This window comes from Monodelphis domestica, chromosome 2, assembly GCF_027887165.1.
Source record: "Monodelphis domestica isolate mMonDom1 chromosome 2, mMonDom1.pri, whole genome shotgun sequence".
NCBI lineage: Eukaryota > Metazoa > Chordata > Mammalia > Didelphimorphia > Didelphidae > Monodelphis > Monodelphis domestica.
Genome location: NC_077228.1, coordinates 30,628,061 through 30,653,435, shown reverse-complemented (window position 1 = coordinate 30,653,435; position 25,375 = coordinate 30,628,061). Strand labels below are relative to the sequence as shown.

Genomic DNA, 25,375 nt, shown 5'->3' with positions numbered 1-25,375 from the left:
CATTGTTCAATCAGGAGTTTACAACTTTATCTTCCCCTAAAGTATGTCTAATTAGGGTGGAGTAATTTCCAAGTTCACAATGCCTTGGGCCAGGGGATGGAGTACCCTTAAAACACGTTTGTGCCTTTCCTTCCCCCTTGGTATATAGTAGGCACTTAACAGGAAATGCTTGCTTTCATTCATTCTTTCAGGTCCTCGCCTCAGATGCCTCTGATGCCTCTGGCCATTCAACCAAGCCATCCCTCACTCCCTGAAGAAGCTCCCCTGACATTTGCAGCCCACAACAACACTCAGCTCAGCTGTTCCAGGCATGATGAAGGGGCTCCTTGGATTCCTGTCTGAGTCCCTCCTGTACTCTCCTTGGGATGTCACAGGGAGGGAGGTCTCAGGGAGGCCCCCAAGAGGGTAATCCACCATGAAACACTTCTACACAGAGAGGAAAATGAGGCTCCTGAGGGTTTCACTGACTGGAATTCACAGTTTCCTAAGGGCCCCGGGAGAGGGATCCTGGGGATGTGCGCCAACGTGCCACTGGCTGGACTCTGGGCTGCCTGAGGATGGAAGTTTGTATTTTCTGTACTATGTTGTGGATCCTGAAATCCTCTCAGCAAAGCCATTTAGAAATGCCTTGGTAGTAAAAAACCAGCCCCAGAAAGAGCATTCTGCCCACAAGGTGGCAGTGCAGCCTAGGAGAAAATGTGGGACTTGGAGAACTGGTTCAAACCCTGTCTCTGTGACTTAAGAGTCATGTCAGTCAATAAGCTTATATTGGAAATCCCTATTAAGTGTTCCCATTGGCTGTGGGGCAGAGGGGTGGGGGAAGTGAGGAATGTCCTCAGGAGCATGGGGGAAGAGGCAGCCACGGGCCCACAGAAAGAGTGCTCTAAGGGCCATCTTTGGCACCTGGGCCATAGGTTCACCATCACTGTGCTAGGCCCTGGCCTGGAGATACAAAGAGAAGCCAAAGTCCCTGCCCCTGAAGAGCTGCCAGTCTAACAAGGGTAGTGACAGGCCAATAACTCAGGACATAGTAGCATCTACAAGGATGTGAGCACCAAAGGGAAGGCTTCATGTAGGAGGAGGAGGGATTTGAGCTGAGACTTAAGAAGCCAAGAAAGCTGGAAGGCAAGAAGAGAGGGAGCATTCCAGGCCCACAGGGCAGCAAGAGAGAGGAGGATCAGCCTGGTGGAACAGCCGGGAAGCTGGGTAAGATGTAAGAAGATCAGGTTAGGAAGGGCTTTAAAGGTCAAGCAGAACTTGTTAGAGGACTTTGGACAAGTCACTGTACTTCTGAGCCTCAGTTTCCTCCTCTGTGAAATGACAGGATTGGACTAAACACCAGATGGTCCTTCCCAGGTTCACGGCCTATGATGTCCCCATTTAAGTACTTAACTTTTCCACAGTTTTGTCCCATGATGTACATTTCCCACCTGGACCATGAGGAAACTAAGCTGGACAGACACTATAGCAATGGAGAAGACACCCAGATTGGCACAATAAGCACAAGAAGGAGAATCCCCGGCAGTGGATCCAAACAAAGATCAGAGAAACTAGATCTTACCTGGGAAGAACTGCATTAAAGTTTAGGAACACTTCTTGAAAAGAGAGCTTTCTTTTCACAAATTCCCAACTTAAAACGGGGTTCAGAGTCTGGGGCTGAGGTGTCACAGTGAGGGAACGGTCTGCAAGTCTAAGAAGCCAGAGTCTGAGGGGGGAAGCTGGGTGGCTCAATGGATGGAGAGGCGGGCCTGGAGACTGGAGGTCCTGCTTTCCAATCTGATCATACATACGCCCTAGCTGTGTGACCCTGGGAAAGTCCCTTAACCCTGACTGCCTAGCTCTTAGAGTTCCTCTGCTTTGGAACCAAATACAGTATTGATTCTAAGATGAAAGGTATGGGTTTAAAAAAAAAGTCACGGGGACTGACTGCTAGAAAGTAATGGCCTCCAGTTTTCTGTGTTTGACAGCAAAATAACTAAGAAAAAACTAACTGAAATTATTAGAAGAAATTAGCGATTTTGTCATTGCTGTCATTTGTCAAACTGACTTACAGTTATGAATTACTTTGGTTGAATAATCCAGACTCCATTTTGTTTTCACATCAGATGAACTAGTTAACTCAGAACAAAATGAAAATGAAAAAATCTGAACTCTCAAGCAGTCCTGGCAGAAGTCCATCTTGTGGAGGTTTCATCAGGCCCACAACAACTAACTCTCCCAAGCAGTATATTAAATAAATTGACCTTGTGACCAATAACTAAATAACCAAATGCAAGCTGAAAAGAGATGTAAGGAAGGACTAATAACTGGTGAATCTAACATTCACACTGAACTATAAACCTCACAGCAGTCAGCAATGATGGAGCACCCAATGAATAGAGACAGCACAAGAAGCACCTTCGACATCCCAGGACAGACTGTCTAATAGTTTTTCAGAACTTGGGAGCAAAACACCGCCAGATGGACAAAAAGCACATTTGGATGTATGACTTGACAAACAAAAGCTAGAGTTTAAGAAAAAGAGAGGAAGAGTCAAAAAATGAAAATATTTGCAGCCTCAAGAGAATTTATGAGAAAAAAATTCAAAAGGTGATTCCACCACAGCAAATATTAGTACGCTTGTCAGAATGGCTCGTAGAGGAAAATGGGAAAGAAAGCGTCTCTAAACACCAGGCACGCTTCTCCGCTGGGACGAGGCAATCAATAACCAATCAAGCTTCGAGGCATTCAGCCACAGAAATTTACCCTACAGAGGCTGCTTCCACATCAGAAAGAGAGAGGTGGGTCACTAGGAGCTCACATATCCAGGTGTCATCTATGTATACATAGCAGCGGAAACCAAGGCATGAATAATACTGCAGACCTGGGCCTGATCCCTCGAGGACCCCTAAAACAAATGTGGGCCACCATGGGCACATGGCTAGGATCCCCATCAGTGCACTGTGCTTGGGGAAGATTAGATTTATATCAAGTGTGCTGCTAGAAATCAATACAGGTGATTAATTGCTACTAAGAAGTAATTAACTGCATTCTATTAATGTGACTACAGAACTGATTTCTAAAGTTAAAAACCACACATACGCACAATCCAAATTGAAGAGAAGATTTGAATTAGCTCCTTTTGGAAAAAGGCCTGAAGTATATAGGATCAAATTAGGTAAGGTAAATAAGGCTGATGTGACCTCCTTCACGGCCCTCCATATAGCTGTTATGCCAGAGAAGTAGAGGCCCCGGGATCTGCCTGAAACGAAGGCGGGGTAATGATTGTGCTACATGCCCGGGGTACCCAATATGATGCGTGCTTCTAATTGCTACAAGCCAGCACCCTCTAAAAAATGGATTACTTATCTTTAGGGAGTCTATTACGGGGTCACAGAACAGAAGTCCCCATCGCCCATCTCTCCACCCTGTGTGGGGGGTCTCGTGGCCCGCAGGTGGATGGAGGGGGGCAGCAGAGGCCCAGGGTCTGGTCCTGGAGGCTCTGCTACTTGCTATCTCCCATAGGTAGAATGATGGGGTTGGCCTAGATAGCCTCAGAGTAAGGCGGACCAGCAGAGTCCTGTCGTGGGCCTGGCTCATCTGAAGAAAGAAGGAAGGCATTTCAATCTTTTCTTCAGGGAGGCCCACACAAGAACTAGCCCTTGCAGTCAGACACAACGGGCAGTGTTTTTAACAGGTGTCTGAGGGAACGATCCTGGACTAATTAAGCCTCACCAGGCCTCCACCCCCACACCAAGAGGTCAGAATGAATACGTGTAGCTTGTCTAATTGTGAAAACCATCGTGCTTCTTTTCATACAAATACAGTTCCTCCACCAAAGCTCCACAAGGCCGGCCCATTTCTCCACAACAGGAGGGGCCTGAGGACCACCGGAGTGCCCCATAAAGGATCTGTGGGAAAACATCCAACAAGGACGTCCCAGGGCAAAAGCTTGTGCTGGGAGCTTGGATCTACGTAGGGAGAAAGGGCCAGGGTTCTCTCCCACAGAAAGCCTCAGAGGTTTGCCTTGGGAGCACCTTTCTCCATTGTCCTACCCCATGCCAAAATGAAGTCTTTCTCTCCCTGTGCCCTGTAAACCTCAAATTTCCTTAGACTTATAAATGTTGGAAATTTCACCATTGGGATATTTCATACTTGGAAAATTTCTTACTGATAGTCTATTGGAATGGGAACCCCATTGGCATGGGAGGTTCCTTCTCTTCCCTTCTTAAGATTACTTTAGGACAGAAACCCTTTGCTGAACAATGGAAAGGACTTTGACCTATGCTTAAGCATAGAACAGGAATTTCTTTGAGTCATGATTGATTTTAGAATTGATACAATGGAGATACTTGGAATAAATCTCCACCCTATTCAGTCCTAACAGGATTGAGTAAGGGCTGCAGCCTAGATCAAAATTTAATTATTCCAATCTCTACCCTACTCAGGTTAACAGGATTTAGAAAGGGCTGTAGCAAAGGAGCAAAGATTTAATCATTTGAAAATATGACCTTCAACAGACATGTGCAAAAGCCAGAAACCTCTGGGCGGTCCTGGGTTAAGCTAGAGCCTCCATTGGCACAGGGAAATTGATGAACAGTGATTGGTAGATGTGAGGACTGAGGGGAGGCAACTTGGAGGGTTTCCTTAAAGATAGGGGGTCTGAAGACTCCAGGGGTGGTTGAGTAGTTGGTCGGTGTGGTTCGTGTGGGCTCTGAGAAGCTTGCTCTGAAGGAAGCTGAAGGTGGGGGCCTCTGAGACTGTTTCTCCATTTTGGTCACGTGAGTAATAGGGACTGATCTCTTTTCTTTGCCCCAGCTATCTAAGGGCTTGGGCCTTTTGGCCCAGCCTAAACAGAAGGGGTATTTAAGCCCTATTTCCTTCTCTCCCCTTTCTCTCTCTCTATCTCTAATTACTTCCTCCTATTGTAATTAAACTCCATAAAAGATTGACGGCTGACTTAAGTTTTCATTTAGGAATTACATAGCTGATTCCTTGGCGACCTTAAATTTATATATGTCAGTCTTTTAAAGTGATTCTCTTGTAACAGCCCCAAGCTCTTGGCTGTCCCCATGCACAGTGGTGTAACAGAGAGCATCAGGCTCAGAGCCACTGAGACTACATTGGAATCCTGGCCCCAGCATGTACTAACCATGTCCAGGTGAGCCTCAGTTTCCTTGTCAGCAAAATGGGGTCACACCTATGAAAGTGTGGCAAGATCACACGAGAGGATGCACTTACAGAGCTTTGCCAACCTTATTATTGTTATATGACCACCCCGACACTTCTCTGTATACATCCTAGCTCCTCCCAATTGCATCATAAATTCCTCAAAGGTCAAAGACGGTGTCATTTCTCAGTTGTTATAATAATGCACATTTAAGCAGTTACAAGCTTTCCTCGCAACAAAACTATGAGGCCCAATGACAGATGAGAAAACGGAGGCAATCATCAGCAAAGAGAAGTCACTCAGCCGGGGCCACACGAGGAGTGCCAGCTCTGCTGGCCCCGGGCCAGACCTCTGCCCGGGCCCTGCCTCTGTTGGCCCTGACTGAAAAAGCAGATGCAAACAACGGATTTGAAAGAGAGGGCTCCGCTGGGAAGACAGACAAACAACAGGCCCCACCTGCAGAAAGCCGAGGATGGACTCGTCTCTTCTTCAACAACGCGGCTGCTCTCCTCAAAACTTGGAATATCCACGGCTTTCAGTGAAGACGTGATGCTTGCCTGGTCTGTCGTGTCCTGATTCATGCTGACGGACAAATGGATGTCCTCGCTCGAGAGCTTGGAGTCCTCCTCCTTCAGAGTGGCGGCAGGCTCGGCAGGCTCGGCATCCCAGAACAAGCTGGCCCCTGGGGACGAGAGAGCGAGGGTGCTGATAAGGGCTCGTGCCAGAATCTTTGTTCACGAATGCTCTTTCAAATGCAATCACACCAAGTTCTTCATTCAGGACACTGAATCCGCTCTCCTCCTCCAATACTATTTTTTAAAATAATGACAACAGGTTAACCACACCTCCCACCTCCCTGCTGGCTTAGGGGGTCCTCCATGCTGCCCCAAAGAAGAAGACTCAATCATCAGTTATGGTTGTGACAGAACATTAAAGCTTGCAAGTGGCTGCTGTGTTCTAACTTTCTGAACTCAGTTACTCAGTATTTGTTTTTAACAGATTCTGAACAACTTTCAGAAAAACTTATATAATGATGATGATAATCTACCCACCAACCTAGCAGGTAGGGGCTATAATTATCTTCAGTTTACAGTTGAGGAAACTGAGGCAGACAGACATTAAATGGCTTGCCCAGGGTCATACAGCTAGTAAGCCTCTGAGGCTGGATTTGAACTCATGTCTTCCTGGCTCCAAGTCCATCAATGCTCTATCCACAGCCTCTAAGTTATCCTTCCTAAATATGATTATCTAAGTGCCTCCCAGGTCCTAGAACACTGGATGAGTATGAGGTCCATCACCAACAGACTGCCTGACTCAGCCACTACATGCCCAAACAAGAATAGGCCCAGCAGCAAAGTCAGAGCATCTGGTCCACAGATCAGACACAGGGGGTAAAGAGGTAGTGACACTACAAGCCTCTGGCCCTATATGCCACCTTCAGCCAAGATGCCCATGCTAGATGCTTGGACCAAGTTTGAGGCAGGATCAGAAAACCCTACCTCAAACTGAGACTAAGCTACAAAACCCTAAACCTTCCTTGGCCATTCTGCAGCCAGACCTTCTAGGCTGACCAGGATGCAAGAGCATCAGGTGTGTGTGCAGAGAAGTTCTGACACTGGGCCGTCACGGAGTTCTGCTGCAGCCCTGGGGCCCAATCAGCTGACACCGAAATGGGCCTCAGCTCTTGGTGTCTGGTGAGAAATCATTCAGCCCACCTCATCTCCGCTGCCCACGGTGAGGGCGACCAAACTCCTACAGCCAGCTCCTCTGGGGCTCCAAGGCCCTTAAGATCGGGATAGAACACTCTTCTGCTATAAAGAATGACAAACTAGATGATCACAAAAACCTGGAAAGACTTCTAGGAACTGATGCACCGTGGAGTGAGCAGAAGCAGAACCTCGTACACAGTAGCAGCAGTGTTGTACGAGGATCGACTGTGGATGACGTAGCGATACAAAGAAGCCTGATGGTGAAAAGTGCTATCATCTGAGAAAAAGAACTGATGGAATCTGAATGCAGATGGAAGCATACCATTTTTTACTTTCTTTTTCTATGTTTTCTTTCACAATATGGCAAATCAAATTTGTTTTGTATGACTGCACATGTCTAACCTATCTGAAATTGTTTACCTTCTCAATGGGGGGAGTGAAGGATGGGTGGGGAAAATGTGGAACTCAAAGTTGTAAAAGCGAAGGATAAAAATTGTTTTTACAATAATTGGACAAAAAATAAATTAAAAAGAAAAAGGAAACCTTCTCCCCCCTCCTACTGGGAGTAGTTTGTCTGTGGCAGAAGAAGGAAGAAGCATCCAATAAAGCTGGACAAGCAGGAACAAGGACCTTGGATGTCATCAAATCTGACCACCTCATTTGACAGAGGAGGAAACCAAGACTTGCCCAAGGCCACACAAGTAGGAAAGGGCAGATCAGGAATATGTTCTGACTCCAAAGGCACTCTTTTCTCCCTTGTGTCTCCAAACCGTGGTCTGGCAGCACCACAGGGCAAAAGGTTCTGGATGTCAGGTACAGCATCGGGACTTTGTATTTGGGAGGAGGCAGGGAAGCCCTAAAAGACTTCTGATGAGACAAAGTGGTGTGGCTGAATCACAATGACTAAGATCCACCTAGAGGATGAACAGGAAGGGGCAAGAGAATGTAGGAAGGCCCAATACAGACCATCAGCCTGTCCTGACCCTCCCAACTACCAGTACCCTCTCCCTCAAACTGCCCTTCATCGGCTTTATTTTCCGTTTCCTTGCATTATGATCATGCCGTCTCCCTCCTGGAGGATAAGGGTTGTTCTTTTATTGTCTATGTCTGTCCAGTGCCCAGCCTAAAGAAGGTGCTGTAAGAATGCCAGCTGAGTGAAGGCCTGTCTAGGGTGGCAAAGGGAATGGAGAGGATGGAGAGAAATGAGGGATGCTGCAGAGCATTGAACAAGACTTTATAACTGCTTGGATATGAAAGAGAAGAGAGAGGAGAGTTCCAAGAGAAGTTTAAGACTATAGGTGAAATGTGGTGCCACAAAGAGAAATAAGAAGAAATAAAGTCAAGAAGGAATGCAGCTGGGTGGATTAGTGGATTGAGAGTCAGAACTAGAGATAGGAGGTCCTGGGTTCAAATCTAGCCTCAGATACATTCTAGTGGTATGACCCTGGGGCAAGTCCCTTAACCCCCCCTATTGCCTAGCTCTTAGAGCTGTTCTGCCTGGGAACCAGTATGCAGCACTGATCCTAAGATGGAAGGTAAGGGTAGGGGAAAAAGAAAGTCAGATGGAAACCATCTGTAGTCTGAGTATTTGGTGGGCCAACGGGGCCTAGGAGTTGGAAGAACAGTTTTAGAGTTCACCAGCTAGGTCAGGGCAGGCCAGAGCAGGATCAGAAATTGCCTAGAAGTGAGTAAAGCCAGGCTGGAGAAGGAAGGGGACCAAGGACAAACTTGGAGAACATGCATGATGGAGCTAAGAAAAGGAGGAACCAGAAAAGAAGAAAGAGCAATTGGAGAGGCTGAGGCAAGAGAAGAGAAAGGATCATTTGGGGGGTTCGGGGGGGTGGCCAACAATGTCAAAAGTACACAGACTGTCCCCTCCACCCTCACTGAGGCCTCTCAAATACCATTAGATCAGGCCTGCTGCTCCCTTGGCCAATAAACTCCAGGGGCTCCTCCCATCCCCCTTCTCTCCCCTCCTTAAGCTCTACTATTCATCTTGCCTCTATCTTGCTCATCCATAGCTGGTTGCACGTTGTCTCCCCCAATAGACTGTGAGCTCCTCGAGAGCAGAATTGTCTTTGCCTTTGCCTTGGCACCTAGCACAGGGCCTGGCACATTGTAGGTGGTTAATGTTTATTGACTGACTGACTTGCTGGGGATGTTGGAAGAAGGGATTGCTGTACAGGTAGAGATTAGACATGATAGATTTCTTCTAATATTGAAATTGTTTTTTAGAGGAAGGCATTAACTCCAGCCCCTGGCAAGGTGAATCTTGTGAGAGCAGGTACAGTTAACAAAAAAGATGACCCTCTTGCCTGACCAAGAAGCCCAAATTTCCTTTAAAAAGTCTAAAAGGACAATGAAAGTCAGACAAAAACCATATAATGAATTCACACCTGGTACAACTTCATTCTTTCTAGTCATACCTTTTAAAAAACCCTTTCTTTCTGTCTTAGGAACAATTCTAAGGCAGAAGGACAAGGGCTAGGCAAATAGGGTTAAGGTGACTTGCCCAGGGTCACATGGTGAAGATGTATCCTGGGTCACATTTGAACTCAGGACCTCCTGACACCAGCCCTGGTGCGCTATCCACTCTGCCATCTAGCTGTCCCTCTGTCCATACATTTAGCCCATACCTGGAAATCTTGGCATGATACTTCTGTGCAAACACCTCAGAACAATTCTTCAATGCCACAAAATGAAGAGTTACCTGTGCTCACAGCGATGCTCACACTTTTCCTCAGGTGCTGACCAGAAGATGCTTGGGCCTCCATTGAAACAAATTCTACCTGCTGCTCAGCCTGCAGAGCACCATCCACATTGGTTGTCTTGGGGCAGGGGTGAGGAGACCGTGCTTCTAACAAACGCTGAATCTAGACCAAGCAACCCATTAACAGACCAATTAGTTAACTAACTGTTCAGTAAGCAACAAAATGGGGCGCAAAGAGGTTACTAAGTATGATGATTTAAAAAAGAAACTGAAGGCTCTCAGAGATGGCCAACAGACATCCTGTCCCCAGGAGGACCAGCCAGGAAACACATTCCTTTGCCAAGAATTCCTTCTACTATACTGAGCTGCCTTTCAACCTTATCCATTACTATTAATTTATCACTATTTTCATTATGAACTCTACTCTTCCCCTCAGATAAATTCATGAATTAAAAAATACAATCATGTTGGGGTTCCTACACAAAAGTTATGTGCAGAGGCTGGAATGACAAACAATTTAATCCAAAATGGCGGAGTAGAAAGAGCATTTGGTAACATACTAACTCTGAGGACCTGGTTTAGTCACCTGACTTCTCAGGACTCCAAGCCAATCCCATTTACAGAGATGATGCCCACCAGAGCAAGGTCCTGATAGGCAGTTCTCCAATCCTGGGATGGGACAGGGATTCATTCACAAAGAAACAGCTCCTATTCCTCACTACTAGAACATGTATCTAGATAAAGTTACACAGGGGAAAGGTTTTAGAACTAGAAGGGGCCTTAGAGACTGTCTAGTCCAAAGCCTTTACTCTAGAGGCAGAAAAGGTCTAAGAAATGACTTCTCTGAGCTCTCTTCAGAGTGGCAAAGGACGGGAAACTGAGGAATGGCTGAACAAGCTATGGTATATGGCTGTAATGGAATGTTACTGCATCACATGAAATGACAACCAGGATGAGTTCAGAAAAACCTGGAAAGGCTTATCTATGAACTGATGCAAAGTGAAGTGAGCAGAGCCAGGAGAACACTGTATACAGTAACATTGTACGATGATCAATTGTGAAGGACTAAACTATTACATGCTGCTTGCCTTTCCTTTCCGTTCTCTTCCCCTTCCTTTCTATCCACTGATCCTGGATGTGTTTTCAGGAGGCAGCAGAGATAATCTAATTCCTCTTCCATATGGCAGCCCTACAAATACTCACCAGGAAAGAATCCTTGACGTGTGCCTTGCCATTGCCTGTGTTTCCTAAGAGTGACCCCTTGATCTGAACTTTCAGAAATCCTGCTTGCCCATACCAATCTCCTCATCCAGAGGACTCACCATGGTTCAGAACTGCCCAACTCAAGGATATCTGACTCAGTTTTGCCCTCTTGCCTGCCCCAGACCATGCTTCACTTCAACCAGCTATCCACCATGAGGGCAGGGCTTGTCCAGTCTGGGTACCTCGCATTCTGCCCCCGTTACCACCTGTATTTCCACCTTTCCCTCCCTTCCATCTCCTATACAGGGAATGGTAATCAAATAAAACTACCATTACTACTGGCAAGGGCATGGCCCTAATACCCTATGACTAGCCTCACAATATCTTGGGGCTAACCAAAGCTCCCTTGGATAGTCATCACCTACTGAGGTACTGTTTCACCTTAAGACAATGTAGGCTCCTATAGGAGAGGGACTTTTGCATTTATATCCCCAGCACCAAGTAGGTAGGCATTTTTTAAAAACCCTTATCTTCTGCCTTAGAATCGGTATTGATTCTAGGACAGAACAATTAAGGCTGAGCAGTCAATTAAATGACTTGAACAGGGTCACATAGCTAGGATGTGTCTAAGGCCATATTTGAACTCAGGTCCTATCTTCAGGACTGATTATCCACTGGTGGGTGTTTTTAAACACCTGAAATACTTAAAGACAAGATCTTGTCTCCCTAAATCTTGTCTTGTCTTGACTTCTCCCTGATAAAACATTCCCAGTTCCTCCAATACCTCCTCCTAGAACATGAACTCAAGAACTTCTAGCACCCCCTGCCCTCCTTTTAATCCTCTGCAACTTATCACTGCTCTTCCTAAAATGTGGCACCCAAAACATGGAAGAGTACGTGTTTCAAAGAGGGTTCATGTTTAGCGAGAATATTCAGTGTTGGAAACAAATCTTCAACATTTTTTTTTCAACTCCCTAAACTTTGGCAAGGCCAGAGTTTGGTGCACTATGAAAACAAGCTACAAGGACCAATGGACAATGTGCATTCATTTTCTAGAGAAGTTAATTATAAAATAATGACACACCAACCTGAGCCTGAATTATTTTCAATCGTCGGTCTTGCTCTTTAACGTAGCGGTAGGCATCTGGAGACAATCCCATCATCCCATCATCAGTTTGCATCTTGGATGAAGACATGCAGGTTGGGCAAGTCTGTGGACTGCTAGTGTAGGGGGAAAGTCTTCCCACAGGTGATAAGTCTAAATTACTACCATTCCCCATGCTCCCCTGCTGCCGCAGCATCATTGGACTGCTTGAAGAACTTATAGGATTATGGCATATATTTGGACAGGCATTTGGATGAAAAGGATAGCCACCATCTTGAAAACTGTGGCTTTCCTGAAAGAGCCCATGCTTCTGTATCCCTGACCAAACGTTTATTTGGCCACACTGCAGATGTCCATGATGCTGACAGCAGCTGCAGAAGTTTGTGGGATAATAAGATGGGGCCAGGGGAGCAGGCACCTGAAGTTCAGGGGGTCTGCCAAAGTTCTGGGGTGAATGGACAAAACCATGGGGGAGCCACTGTGGTGAAGGAGAAGCCTGCCTCGAGTCCAATGGGGAGCATGCTACAGGAAGGGCCCCTTGCCGCGGGTCTCCATCCGAGGAAGTGCTGAGGTTCTCAGAGGGCTGTTTGGGTTTCTGCACAGATGACTCAGGAGATAACACTTTGGGAAGCCTTGAGGGAGAGGGTGGAGAAGAACAAAGTAGCCCTGAAGGACTCCTGGTCGGGGGCCCAGCTTGTCTATGAGGAGGCAACTGCTTTTCTCTGAGGGCTTTCAAAACTGGGGTTCCTGGGCCTGCCTGACTTGGGAGTCGCCCCAAAGGAGGCTGGTCAGCTTCAAGAGAGAGGCTCTGTCTCTCATCACCAATCTGTCCTGAAGACTGAAACAATGAAGGGTTGGTTTTGCAATTCTCCATCTTCCTGTTATTAGATGGTGGGCTCGAGTCTATAAAACTACCATCCAAAACCAGAGAGAGCTCAGGAACTGAGGGATGGATGATAGATACCTGGAAAAAAGAGGAGGTGGAGAGTGTGGAGATAAAATAAATCATTTTTTAAAGGATCTGTCACTTTACTCATAGACAATCAGCTACTAGGCACAAAGATCAGCAGCAGCACATCTTCAAAGGGCTGCAAGGTGACATGACTTCAATCATGGCCCTGTACTGCCTGTTCTCACTCAGGACAGGAGTCACTGGGGCCAGGCCCACCTTCATCAAGTCTGAGAGAGGGCTCCCCCGTCCCTGTCTGCCTTTGTGTCTGTTTGCCTCGATGCTTTCAATAAGGTAAAAACAAAATCAACTTCTCATTGGAAGGGCTAAATGACAAATCCCACATCAATGTTCATTCTCCACCATCTTCTTCAAAGAGCCCCTATTCCACCTCTCTAAACTGGCCAGTTTCCATTTTTGTAGTTCCTTTAAATATTTTCCTCAAAGAACCACATGACAAAGTGCCAATATTCCTATTCCCATTCTATAGAAGAGGAAACTGAGGGCCATAGAGGTAAAATGACTTTTCTAAGGCCACACAAACCAGAAGCCCTGATTCCAAGGGCGATGGCAGCTAAGAGATTAAGAGGCAGAGAGGACATACCAAGCTTGAAGCTTTGGCCCTTCCCTGGACACCTAATTAATGCCCTCTGGGCAGTCACTTTCCAACAAGGCCAGCTCCCAGTAGAAGCCCCACCCCAGCTCCTGCTAGAATACCTTCTGACCCACTGGGTGAGGATTAGGGACTGGTCGTGGGGACAAATCTTCATCTTCCACCCCAGAATCGTGGTCACTTACAGAGAGCTGATGCACGGGGGATCCCTTCTGGGAAGCCCTGATGGAAGAAGAGGGAGAGCCATCAGCCATATGTGAGACGCACCTGGTCCCCAGAGGTAGAGTCAAGCAAGCAGGGAGAAAAGCTCTCCACTGACCAATTGTACCTAGCAACAGTCTTAATAAAGGGCCTTGGGACCAAGTGTAGGTTATGTTCAAAGAGCTGGGAAAGAGAACTCAGGAGACCTTCCAGAAACGGCTAAAGAAGACCGCAAGCATTCATTAAGCCCTTACTGTGTGCCAGGCACTGTGCTACATACATACAAAGAAAGGTAGATGGTCCCTTAATTTCCTGGCCAAAATGAAAGAACATATTTCAGGGGGCAGTTAGGTGGCTCAGTAGATGGAAAACCAGGCCCAGAGACAGGAGGTCCTGGGTTCAAATATGACCTCAGATACTTCCGAGCTGTGTAACTCTGGGCAAGTCACTTAACCCCCACTGTCTAACCCTTATAGCTCTTGGGCCTTAGAACCAATACACTCTATTACTCTAAGACAGAAGGTAAGGGTTATATATACATACATACATATATATTTAATACAAAAAAAATGTAGTGGAAAGAAGTTGGAACTTGGATTGAGGCTGAGATGAACCTGGGTTAAAATCTACTAGCAGTGTGATGGTGGGTAAGTAATTGAACATGTTTGAGCCTCTCCCTATTATAAAACAGAGGGATGAATCGATGCACACAAGGATGCTGGGAAAGCGCTTGATAAATATGAAAGCACTGATGTAGGAATGTGAACTGACCGAAAGATTCAAGTCAAGAAATATTCAATTGTGTGTATGACAACAAGCAAGGCATGTTCCAAAGCAGTTTTGCCAGTCAATTCATCCTTCCATTTGTCCATCCCTGAGCATTTAAGAAGTTTCTGCGTGCCAGGGACCAAGGACACAGACACAAAGACACAAGTGCCTGCCCCTGGAGAAGCAACATGGATGTACATAGATATGGATGAAATAGTCCTAAAATAGCTACGAGGTCACGGATGCATATTTGGAGGAAAGGTTGGGAATTTGGGGTTTTAACTTTTCAATATGAAATCTCGATATTGTAAAAGATCATGACCATGGTAACAAAAAAAAATCCCTTACCTCTTCATGGCATGATTCCTGGAGACTTGGCTAAAGAATGTTGCTTCTGCAGTTGTATTTTCTGAGCTCAATTCAAACTTGAGAAGGCTTTTCTGAGAAGGCTCTACATTCTGAAATTAAAAAGTCAAGAGGTGTTGGCCCAGGGCTGGATCTCAAGAAAGAGAAATGCAGTCATAGCCATGTCTCCTCAAATTAAAGGCTTTCTGGACAGCATCCAAATGATCCCAGAGGCCAGGGAAGAACAAACACTAATGAAACTCCTGGTGTTCCTGCTCTCAGGATGTAACAGCACTGGCATGGAACTTCCTGATATAACCTCAGGAATCAGGGCCTGGCCTTCCAACACTCTGTGGTGCCCTCGGGCCTTCCCTACAGCTCAACTGTTATTAATTTGTTGTCTCTCCCAGCTAGAGAACGGACTCCATGAGAGCAGGGCCAGTCTGGCTTTGCCCTTTTTAAATCTCCAATGCACCCAGTATAGTGAGTGATATATAGGAATGCTTAATGAATGCTTCATCACTTGATCTTTCAAGAGCAGAAGAGGAAAGGGGAAGGAAATGACCTGCTTAGGGAAATACAACCACTTCTTTTCTTGATCCATTTGTTCCAAAAGGAAAAACACCCCAATATATAAGGACTTATTAAAAATAGATGACATTTTCTTCAATTTGTTTTCAATCTTTTGATTTTGTTTGGCTATTATTTGCTGTCTCACAGTCACTGATTTTTGGGTGGTCAAGTCTAGTTTTTATGGATCCCAAATATACATACATATCAAAAGAAGGGGACCACTGTGAGATGGAGTGAGGGTACACTCGATAATATTTGGAAACTGACTAGACATGTAAGGTGAGAGAGAGTGAGAAATCCAAGGTTGTGAGCCTCAAAAGACAGTAGCACCCTTGACAGAAGTTCAGTTGAAGGGTGGGTTTCAGAGGAAAGATGAGTTTTGTTTTGGACAAGATGTACTTCAGGTATCCATGGAATATTCAGTTTGAAAGATCCATGAGACAGATGGTGATATAGGACTGAAAATTAAGAGATTACAAACAGATACAGAGATCTAGAAGTCATCTGCATAGAAATAATAATGAAACCCACAGGAGCAGATGAAGAAGGGAGTGAGGGAGAGAAGAACAGAGAGACAGAGAGAAAGAGAGACAGACAGGCAGAGAACAGGTGGGATATGGATAATAAGCTAGTAAAAAAGTCGAGAGAGGATTGGTCAGAGATATCTCTGTCTCAAAACCCAGAGAGGAGATCATCTTCAAAGAGAGGATGGTCAACAGTTCAGAAGACTACAGAAAGGTCAAGAGACCAGCAGATCTGGAAATTCAGAGAGCACTGTAACCTTGGAGATGGTAGTCTCAGTTGAGTGATGGATGGAGTCAGAAGTGAGATTACATGGGGGGAGGGGCGGACAAATGCACGCGTGCACATGTACATGTGCATGCATATGTGTTTTGAGTGAATATACCTATATGGACACATGTATTGTATTGTAAGTCTGTGTACTGTATGTGTGTGTATATGTATATGTGCAACATGCACATTTTCCATTCCCATCTTGCGTTCTGGTTCTGTGAGATCCAAACATCTTTACCTTATGAATTCTTGAAACACAATGTCCAGGCTTTTTTCAAGATCATAGTTTTCAGAAAGCCTAATGATTTGAGTTTCCTCTCCTTGACATGCTTTCCAAGCCATGGTCTTTGGTAACAAATAGTTGACATTTTCTTCAAATTTTTTCAATCTTTTGATTTTGTGTAGCTATTTCCTCCTGTTTCAGTCACTGATTTCTGGTTAATCTAGTCTAGTTTTTAGGGATCCCATAACTTTGTCTTAACCACTTTCCATTCTAATTCCTTCCTTAGAAGATCTGATTTCATTTCCTACTCTTGCTTCATCTCTTCTAGGGATTCATGAAGTCCTTATAAAAATCCACGTCTTCCCTTGAAATCTCTGCTTGCAACTGTTAAACTGTGCTGTTGGGGGGAGCCCTAGATGTCCAATCATTTTTCATTCTGGACAAGGTTTGCTTGGATTTATTCATCTCACCAGCTTTGGGCCATGGCCAGGCCTTGGCCCTGTTACACTTCTGGGTGAGTCGTCAACCCTATATAGTCTCACCTTGGGTGCTCTGGGCTCCTGGGCAGACTTTTGCCTCCTCAGGTTGGGCTCCACTGGATCTCTGAGATTCCAAACAGATCTTTAGGGCCCTCTACAACATCTTAGGACAGAGTGTTAGGAGCTGGGAGCCCTAAGGAGTGGGGCTCTCTAGGGCTGAGCAATGCTGAGCCACACCCTAGCCTGGAAGCTGCTCCTTCCCAACAGTTCTGTTACTGGCTTACATCCACCCTGGGGCTCTCTCCAGAGCCCTCATTCTGGTTTCATTTGGACCACAGAGTTCTGGGTCTTCCCTGGTGGTGAGGGGGCCTTATGGGATTACTTGTCTGCATTGGCACTAGGTTTGCCAGTGGCCCCCTTTCCTTTTTCCTATGGATTGCTTGCTGAATCTTTGTGCAATGTTGGGGTGCCAGAAGTTTCTCAATGGATTTAGCACCAATTTCAGGTTTTTGCAGACCTAGGGATGGGGGAACTAGGTAACCAGTCTCTGTGCAGACAGCCCCCGCCATCTTGTCCACCAGTCCTAGCGGTTCTTCCGCATATGCTCTTACTAGACGCTGTGTTGATTTGTGTGGGACATTCTGACCTAAGTGAAAAAAACCTCTATTCCTTCGATTCAAAAAACATGCCAGTACTGTCAGAGTAATTGAAAGGGTGGGGCAGTAAAGACACTGCAACTTGTCCTCATCCTGTTGGCAGAATAGAGGCTGCCACAGACGTGTCAGTGGCCTACTTTTTAGAAAAACCAAACCCCAGGGTCCACGGAAAACAGCCTTATTGACGGCCTCTGTTCTGGCCTCAGCCGTCTACCTGAAAGGCTACTAAATCAACTGTAAATGAGTCGGCTTGGCAGCAATGCAATGAGTCCTCAATGGCCAAGAATACCGATTTAATATCAAAGATATTCCTAAAAGGTCAGAACATCAGCTTTATGTTGTCAGATTGCTACCATAAATAACAAGCAACATGGTAAGAACTCAAAGCACTTACTTTGAAAAGATGTAAAGTTTCTTTGCTGGTTAGTAACTGAAAGTGGACATCACTTCCCTGGCCATTTTGCAGGACGCACTCATAAAATTCAGGCTCTCTGTGTGTCAGGGAATAGAGAATGACGACAAAACTCCCAGATTCGGAAAAAACCCTACAAATAAAATGCCATATGATTAGAATTTACTATGCTTATGTCCCTGAACAATCTGCAGGGATCTGGGAGAAAAAACACTATTCACAAGCAGAGGACAAACTATGGGAGTAAAAACACTGAGGAAAAGCAACTGCCTGACTACAGAGGTGGAGGGGACATGTCTGAGGAGAGACCCTAAATGAACACTCTAATGCAAATACCAACAACATGGAAATGGGTTCAAATCAAGAACACATGTGAAACCCAGTGGAATCGTGTGTCGGCTATGGGGGGGGGGGGGGGAGAAAATGATCTTTGTCTCCAATGAATAATGTTTTGAAATGCCCAAATAAAATATTGTTTAAAAAAAAAAAGAATTTACTATGCTTAAAGTATATATTTTTAAACTTCCAAAGGCGTTACCCACTTTAATAAGACTGAATATTGTCACTAATTACAGCTCAAGGTGGATTTCTACATGCTTATTACACTTTTCATTATTAATTTATTCAGCCAACATTATCAAATAGACCTTTCAAAAATGCTAAATAGCAGCAAATTGTTTTAGGAGCTCAGTTTGAAACGTGCTTTTTTAGGTCTCCTGGGCATCTAAGGACATCCACCCACACCTGTACCACATCCAAATACCATACACTCCAAGAAAACAACACATGATTCCGATTTTTTCAGTCTGCTAAGAAATACAGTCTGTGACAATGATAGCGTCATTTTGAATATTTATTTCCAGTAACAAAGTGATTTTTAAAAATTACTTTTAAATCCTAAGCCTCAGCTTCTTCATCTATAAAATGAGAGGGATTGAGACCAGTTATTTGTAAAGGTTTTTCCAGCTCCCAAATCCCAAATCAAGGATACTTCAGGAACATTTTGGACTAAGCAGGTTAGGGGAGCTTTTGCTTCCACTAAACTTCTTGGTTCTGTGGCCCAGGGGTACCACTCCAGTCTCCCTTCCCCAGACAACAGAAGACTCTTCCATCCTGACCCGAGTCTTTGCTGCTCTAGGCTTTGCTCCAGGACAGTAGGCAGATCTCTCACAGTCTTTGTCTAGCTTCCCAAAAAGTAGGGCTTGGCCTTGCACTGCAATACCACTCCAGCTGAGGTCTGACCAGGGCAGAGGATAAACTCTGGCTCTCTTAAACTGCCCCAAGATCACATAAATCTTGGTTTAACTTCTTATAACCAATCTCATAGTCCACTAAATTCCCCAAGTTTTTCTCACACAATGACCTATAAGAGAAGCCTTTTAACTCAGGATCTCCACATATGGCCCCTGTGCTACAGGATACAGGTGAGGCACTCAATCAATTGTGGTCCTAGCAACAGACTAAGTGCATCTCAAAGATCATCCTAGCAAAGTCCAGAGAGAAGCATCCCTAACAGCCTGGCCTCTTGGTAGGGAATCCTTTGGCTATGGCAATCCAGGAAACAGAGAAAAATGCACAATGATCCTTTTCCTGTCTGCGCTAACATTGGCAGACTAGTAGAAAGGAGGACTAAGAATGGCAAGAATCAGTTGTTAAGCTACAAACATTAGTTTAGCTATTAGAAATGCAAAATTGAGATCTCTGTCCAATAGCTACCAAGTAACCTGAAGAATCCATCTTAATATTCTACGTATAAACAAAAAGCAGAATTTGGAAAGAAATAGTTGAGTTCAGACATTCTCTTTGACAGCACTGGTAAAGGTGGTCTTATTATGAGGCCATGAATAAAAAGAATCATTATTCCATGAGAGCATTTGGACATTTTGCATTGCAATACTCATCTATGTAAGACCACCATAAAAATGGCCATGGTCCAAGTGCTAATGTCTGTGGCAGAGGACAAAGACAATGGGAAATTCTACGAGGAGCTGAATAAGACACTCCCAAATAAAATGGCATGTACTTTGGCATTCAATGACTTCAGTGCAAGAGATGGAGATGGAAGATGACAAAAGATGTGAATGAACCTATTATTCAGCAGCTGTCTTTCTTTTCTAATTTTAAAAAATATTTTATTCTTGAAATTACATATAATAATTTCTAACATACGTTTTCCAAAATTATAAGATCTAAATTGTCTCCCTACTCCCCTTCCCTTCCCTTCCCTCAGATGAAAAGCAATTTGATCTAAGTCACACATGTATGATCATGCTAAATATATTCCCATATTGTTTATGTCATGAAAGAATACTTATATAAAACCAACCCCTTCCCCCCCCCAAAACCCACACAAAATAAAGTGAGAAATCATATGCTTCAATCTTCATTCATACTCCATCAGTTCTTTTTCTGGAGGTGGATGGCATTCTTTATCATTAGTCTTTCAGAACTGTCTTGGATCACTGTATTGCTGAAAATAGCTCATTCCTAGCTGATCACTGTACAATATTGCTGTTACTGTGGTACAGCATTCTTGGTTCTGATTACTTAACTTTGCATCAGTCCATGTAAAACTTTCCAGGTTTTTCTAAAATTCTGCTGCTCGTTTTTTATAACACAATAGTATTCCAGCACAATCACATATCTCAATTTGTTCAGCCATTTTCCTTTCTAATTTGTGTTACATGGAATGGCTTGCTGGGTAAGTGACGTGAAAACAATAGATATAAATAAAAATGACAAAAATTTTAAAAATCATTCAAGAGTAGGAATGCCACAAGAAATGTATATGATTTTCCTTTATTATGTCAAATTGGACAGACTATTTGAAGTGGGTGTTATATACTGTTTAAATTTAGAAAGATTATTTAATATACTGATATTATAATAATTCATATGTTGTTCTATTCCTCAGTAGGGAATAACATTTTAACACGCATTTCCTTTTCTCCCTAAAACTGTAATAGTTTAAAAATTCCCATCTTGCTTTCATCATTAGAGGAAACCACAACTCTCATACATTTAAGATATTTCTAAGCACATGGAAAAATAACCATAATAAGTTATTCTTAGAATACATTATTATACTTAGCTATTATCAGCAATAAATGATCCCAGACAATCCTGTAGGATTCATGATAACAAATGCTCTCCACTTTCAGGAAAAGAATCGAAGAGAGTCTTAATGCAGATCAAAGCATACTTTTTAAACTTTATTTTCTTCATGTTTTTTTTTCCTATGTGTCTTCTTCCACAACATGAAGGATATAGAAATTGTTTTGCATGATAGCACATGTATAACCTATATCAAATTGCTTACTGTCTTGGGCAGGGGAGGGGAGAGATGGGAGGAAGGGAGAAAGAGAATTTGAAACTCAAAATGTTAGAAAACAAATGCTAAAACTTATTTTTACAGGCAATTGGGAAAAAAATAAAACATTACTGAAGAGTTAAAAAAAGAATATATTGTCATGAATCACTTTAGGGAAGAGAAGGGAAAGAAGCATGCCTTTATTATGTATCTACATAATACAGGCACTATGCTAAGTATCTTACAAACATTATCTCATTTGATTCTTAACAAAACCCCAGGAGGTAGGCACTATTATTATCCTCATTTTACAAATAGGAAAACTGAGGCAAATATGGGTCATGTGGCTTGTCCAGAGTTGCTCAGATTTAAGTGTCTGAGGCTGTATTTTTTTTAATCCCTTACCTTCCATGTTGGAGTCAATACTGTGTATTAGCTCCAAGGCAGAAGAGTGGTAAGGGCTAGGTCATGGTGGGTAAGTGACTTGCCCAGGGTCACACAGCTAGGAAGTGTCTGAGGCCAGATTTTAACCTAGGACCTCCCATCTCTAGGCCTGGCTCTCAATCCACTAAGCTACCCAGCTGCCCCTTCTGAGGCTATATTTGAAACTCAGGTCTTCCTGACTCCAGGCCTAGCTCTCCATCCTCTGAATCACCTTCTAAATTTAATTTTGAGCAAAAATATTTTTTGCATATGATTATTGTCTAAGTTAGTTAAATATCAACATCTCACCAATTGGGCAAAGAGAATGACTATATCCCACTGTAAAGGGTTAAATTTTGGGTAGGAGTTTGATAAACGTTAAGAGAGCAATTTGGTAAAACACAAACACTTAGTTTATTCTGGGAAGAAGTTCAGATAGGAAATAGGAAGGAGGAAAGTGAGAACATTACTCTACTATCTTATACCTATACCTAAAATCTTAATCCTAACTAAGATGTCTAAAAAACCCTAATATAACTGTCTTCGAGGACAGGTCCTTCTTGCCTGGCTGGACCAGGCCTAACTAAACTACACTGACTATTTACTATCTAACTACCTGTGCTAATCAATAAGCATAAACCACCAATAACCTCCTTAAAGTAGCTATTCTTTCCCAACTCAAAATTGTAACCTGCCAGTCCCTCTTGGCTGAGAGAGACCGGCACAGACCTCACTTACATATATCTTCCTTGTCTCTTAGATAACGGAATCTTGCGCTCTGGCTCACAAAAGTCTGTCAGTGCTGTTCATAGCTGTGAAACTCTTACTTAGAAATTCTGCTCTTAAAGAGACAGAGGGAGATTAAGAAACTCCTTTTAACACAACAAAAGACTGACAACTACAAACTCATCTTGTTTTTCTTTCATTTCAAAATATGGTAAACTGGCTTGGTACCTGACCTACCTCAATATGTCATTTATTAAATATTTCAAATGACTGTTTCAAACCACTCCATTTTTGTAATCACATTCCAAGTAGACACTTAATGAATAAGGAACAAGAATCTACTACATTGAACACTGACATGTATATATCATGACTATTTTCTTGGAGAAATGAATTGGATGGTGTTGGAAATGGCAAACACTGAATAATATCACACTTAAAAATGAAAATGATATATTAACAGATATGGAAACAATTGATTCCCGATAAAGAATTCATTCCCAAATCACTTATCTGCATAGTTACACTATTAGCTTGCTAAAGCAAAGATAAAAATTTATAGAAAGTTAAAGATTTTGTGCACAATGAAAACATCTCAATCTGGCACAATTTAATAAATTACTGGTGCCAGAAGTTAGAAAATGAGTGGAAAAAAGGACATAGACTGACTATAATAATTTCATGTGGAAGTGTAATCAGCGAAAATCAATGCTTCATAGCAAGAATCTAAAAAATGACGAGTGAGCAAACATGGCATGCTTGGTAAGTCTGAGAAGGGAACTGGCAGGCTTTTGCAAATGATGTTCTATAGCAGACACATCTTTTTGCCATTCTGCAACTGCATGAAAATGGGAATACAAGATCCCATTGTGCCCATTGTTGGCTGACTGTTAAAAAAAAATCAGATTCATTAGCACAAAATGCTGTATCTCCCAAAAAGCATCTCCTATGCATAGTTCAAAATTGTTCGATATTTCTGGAAAGCCCTAACAGAAAACATCTTGTTTCGTGCCCCCGTCATCATTAAAAGCAGATGATGCCTAAAATAGGGAGATGCCTGTTTGCCAAGGGTATTTACCAGTTTCTTGAAGGAGATCCAAGGCAGAAGTCAAGGAGAAGAGAGGTGAGATCCTCAAGATGTTTACAGATTACATTGTACTCTTTGCATCAAGCCCCTGAAGGCTTTTCCGTCTCCTGCATAAAGTCCATAATCACTCAAAAATGTTTGGCCTAACTATCCATAGAGGAAAAGCCAGCTCTCTATTTTCCATCTGCAGTGTCCCCACCTCCCCTTTTCAGTTTCCTATCGTAGGCTCTCTTCCCCCATTAGACTATGAGGATAGGGAGACTTGAGAGCAGGGACTGGCTTTCTCTTTCTTCTTTGTATCGCAGCATTTAGCACAGTGCCTGGCACAGGAGAGGTGACTGACAAATGCTTATTGAATTGAACTGGATGGAGAGGGACCAGCTGTGACCAATGGTCACCCAGCAAAGGAGGCATCAAACACAGGACTTCCTGACTGACTCCAGCTGCAGTGCCAGGCTTCACTTCTCCAGCCGAATATAAAGGGAACCCCTTTCTTGTTAGTGAAGGATCTATTTACTAAAAGAATATCTCACTTAGTACAGTCAACTTTCAATTGTCCGGGCTAATGGACAAGAAATGGATTAGTGGAAATCTCAAAGAGCCAAACACTGTTGATTAGGCCCTTCCTGAAGGCCAGGCCTTGGGATACAAGCCCATCTGCGCCTGCCTCTGGCAAGCAGGGAAGGGTAACAGGTCCAATCAAATGGGCCAGGAAGGGCTGATCACTGGGAAGCTCCCTCTAGGAGTTCCCTCTTCCAATAGGCAGCCTCTCTGCCAGCCCTTCTCTCCGGGACGATCCTCTGTGGGAAGGGCCTTGACAGCAAAGGGTTCCCTGGGCACACTGGAGGCCAAAGGCCAGAAAGAAGTACCTAAGCTGAGCTCAAAGTTCCTGAGCTCAGCCTGCAGTCAACATGGGAGCTGGTAAATCTGGGGCCAGGCCAGGGCAGGAGAACGCCCAAGGGCTGGGCCTCATCTGCAATCCTGCCTCAGACACCCCCTTTCTAGACCTATGCCATCGGACCCCCTCTGGGAGTCTGTGTTTCGTGTCCCTCCCCCTCTGGACCAGATGGCTGAGGACCCCTCGAGGTCCCTCCAGGCCAACCCTGCGGTCCTGTGGTCTATAATGTTAAAGGATTTTAGCGATGGAGAGAACTCGGATGGCTTTGTCCAAATCTTCATTTTACAGAGACAGGTGACTTGTCCAAGGTCACACAATGAATGCGGGGCAAAGCTGGGAATAATGGAAGCCCAGGAAACAAATGGCACTGTTCACAGTATTGGGTTATGTGAAGGGGAAAAACAACAAATGCTCTACGCCTGGAGCAAGTTCACAGCAGGCCTGGCCTAGGACTACAAGGCGGGGCCCCTGGTTCCAACACAGAAGCCAAAGTTTTAGTTATAAGATCAATAGCTTCTCTCCCGCCATTGTCAATAATAGGCTGTTAGACTGAATAACACAAGGGGCAGCCAGATGACTCAGTGGATGGTGAGTGAGGCCTGGAGTCAGGAGGGCCTGGGTTCCAATCTGGCCTCAGACACTTTCTAGCCGTATGACCCTGGTCAAGTCACTTCACCCCCATGCCTAATCCTTACTGCCCTTCTCTCTTAGAGCTCATACGAAGACAGGAGGGAAGGTTTAAACAAAAGTTTGAAGGTCCCAACAAGGTGCGAATTCTCTAAACTTGGGGCACCAATTCCGTGGAAGGGAGCTTTTCTCTGACAATTAAAGTGGCCGACGCAGGGCAGGAGAATCTCCGGCCAGGTACGGCGGGGAACAGAGGATCTGCGGATGAACATCTTGTAACAAAGACGGATGGCAGAAAGCATGTCCCTTACCTTTCTTGCACTGACGCACTGAACACATAGCGCAGGCAATACGCCCACACGCGGGGACTATAGACGTGCGTGACGCCACAGAGCCAACTGCAAAAGGAAGAAG

At 44.2% G+C, this 25,375-nt stretch overlaps 1 protein-coding gene across 1 annotated transcript in view; it reads right to left on the bottom strand.

Annotated features, from left to right (window-relative positions):
• The window catches only part of STIL (STIL centriolar assembly protein), a 57,025-nt gene that overhangs the window by 9,735 nt on the left and 21,915 nt on the right, over nucleotides 1–25,375 (bottom strand). The window contains exons 8-14 of the mRNA XM_007480213.3: nucleotides 25,273–25,359; nucleotides 17,873–18,023; nucleotides 14,756–14,865; nucleotides 13,543–13,660; nucleotides 11,860–12,840; nucleotides 9,569–9,731; nucleotides 5,606–5,831 (exon numbers count right to left, since the gene is read on the bottom strand). Coding sequence (XP_007480275.2) covers nucleotides 5,606–5,831; nucleotides 9,569–9,731; nucleotides 11,860–12,840; nucleotides 13,543–13,660; nucleotides 14,756–14,865; nucleotides 17,873–18,023; nucleotides 25,273–25,359 — 1,836 coding nt within the window. The remainder of the gene's footprint in view (nucleotides 1–5,605; nucleotides 5,832–9,568; nucleotides 9,732–11,859; nucleotides 12,841–13,542; nucleotides 13,661–14,755; nucleotides 14,866–17,872; nucleotides 18,024–25,272; nucleotides 25,360–25,375) is intronic.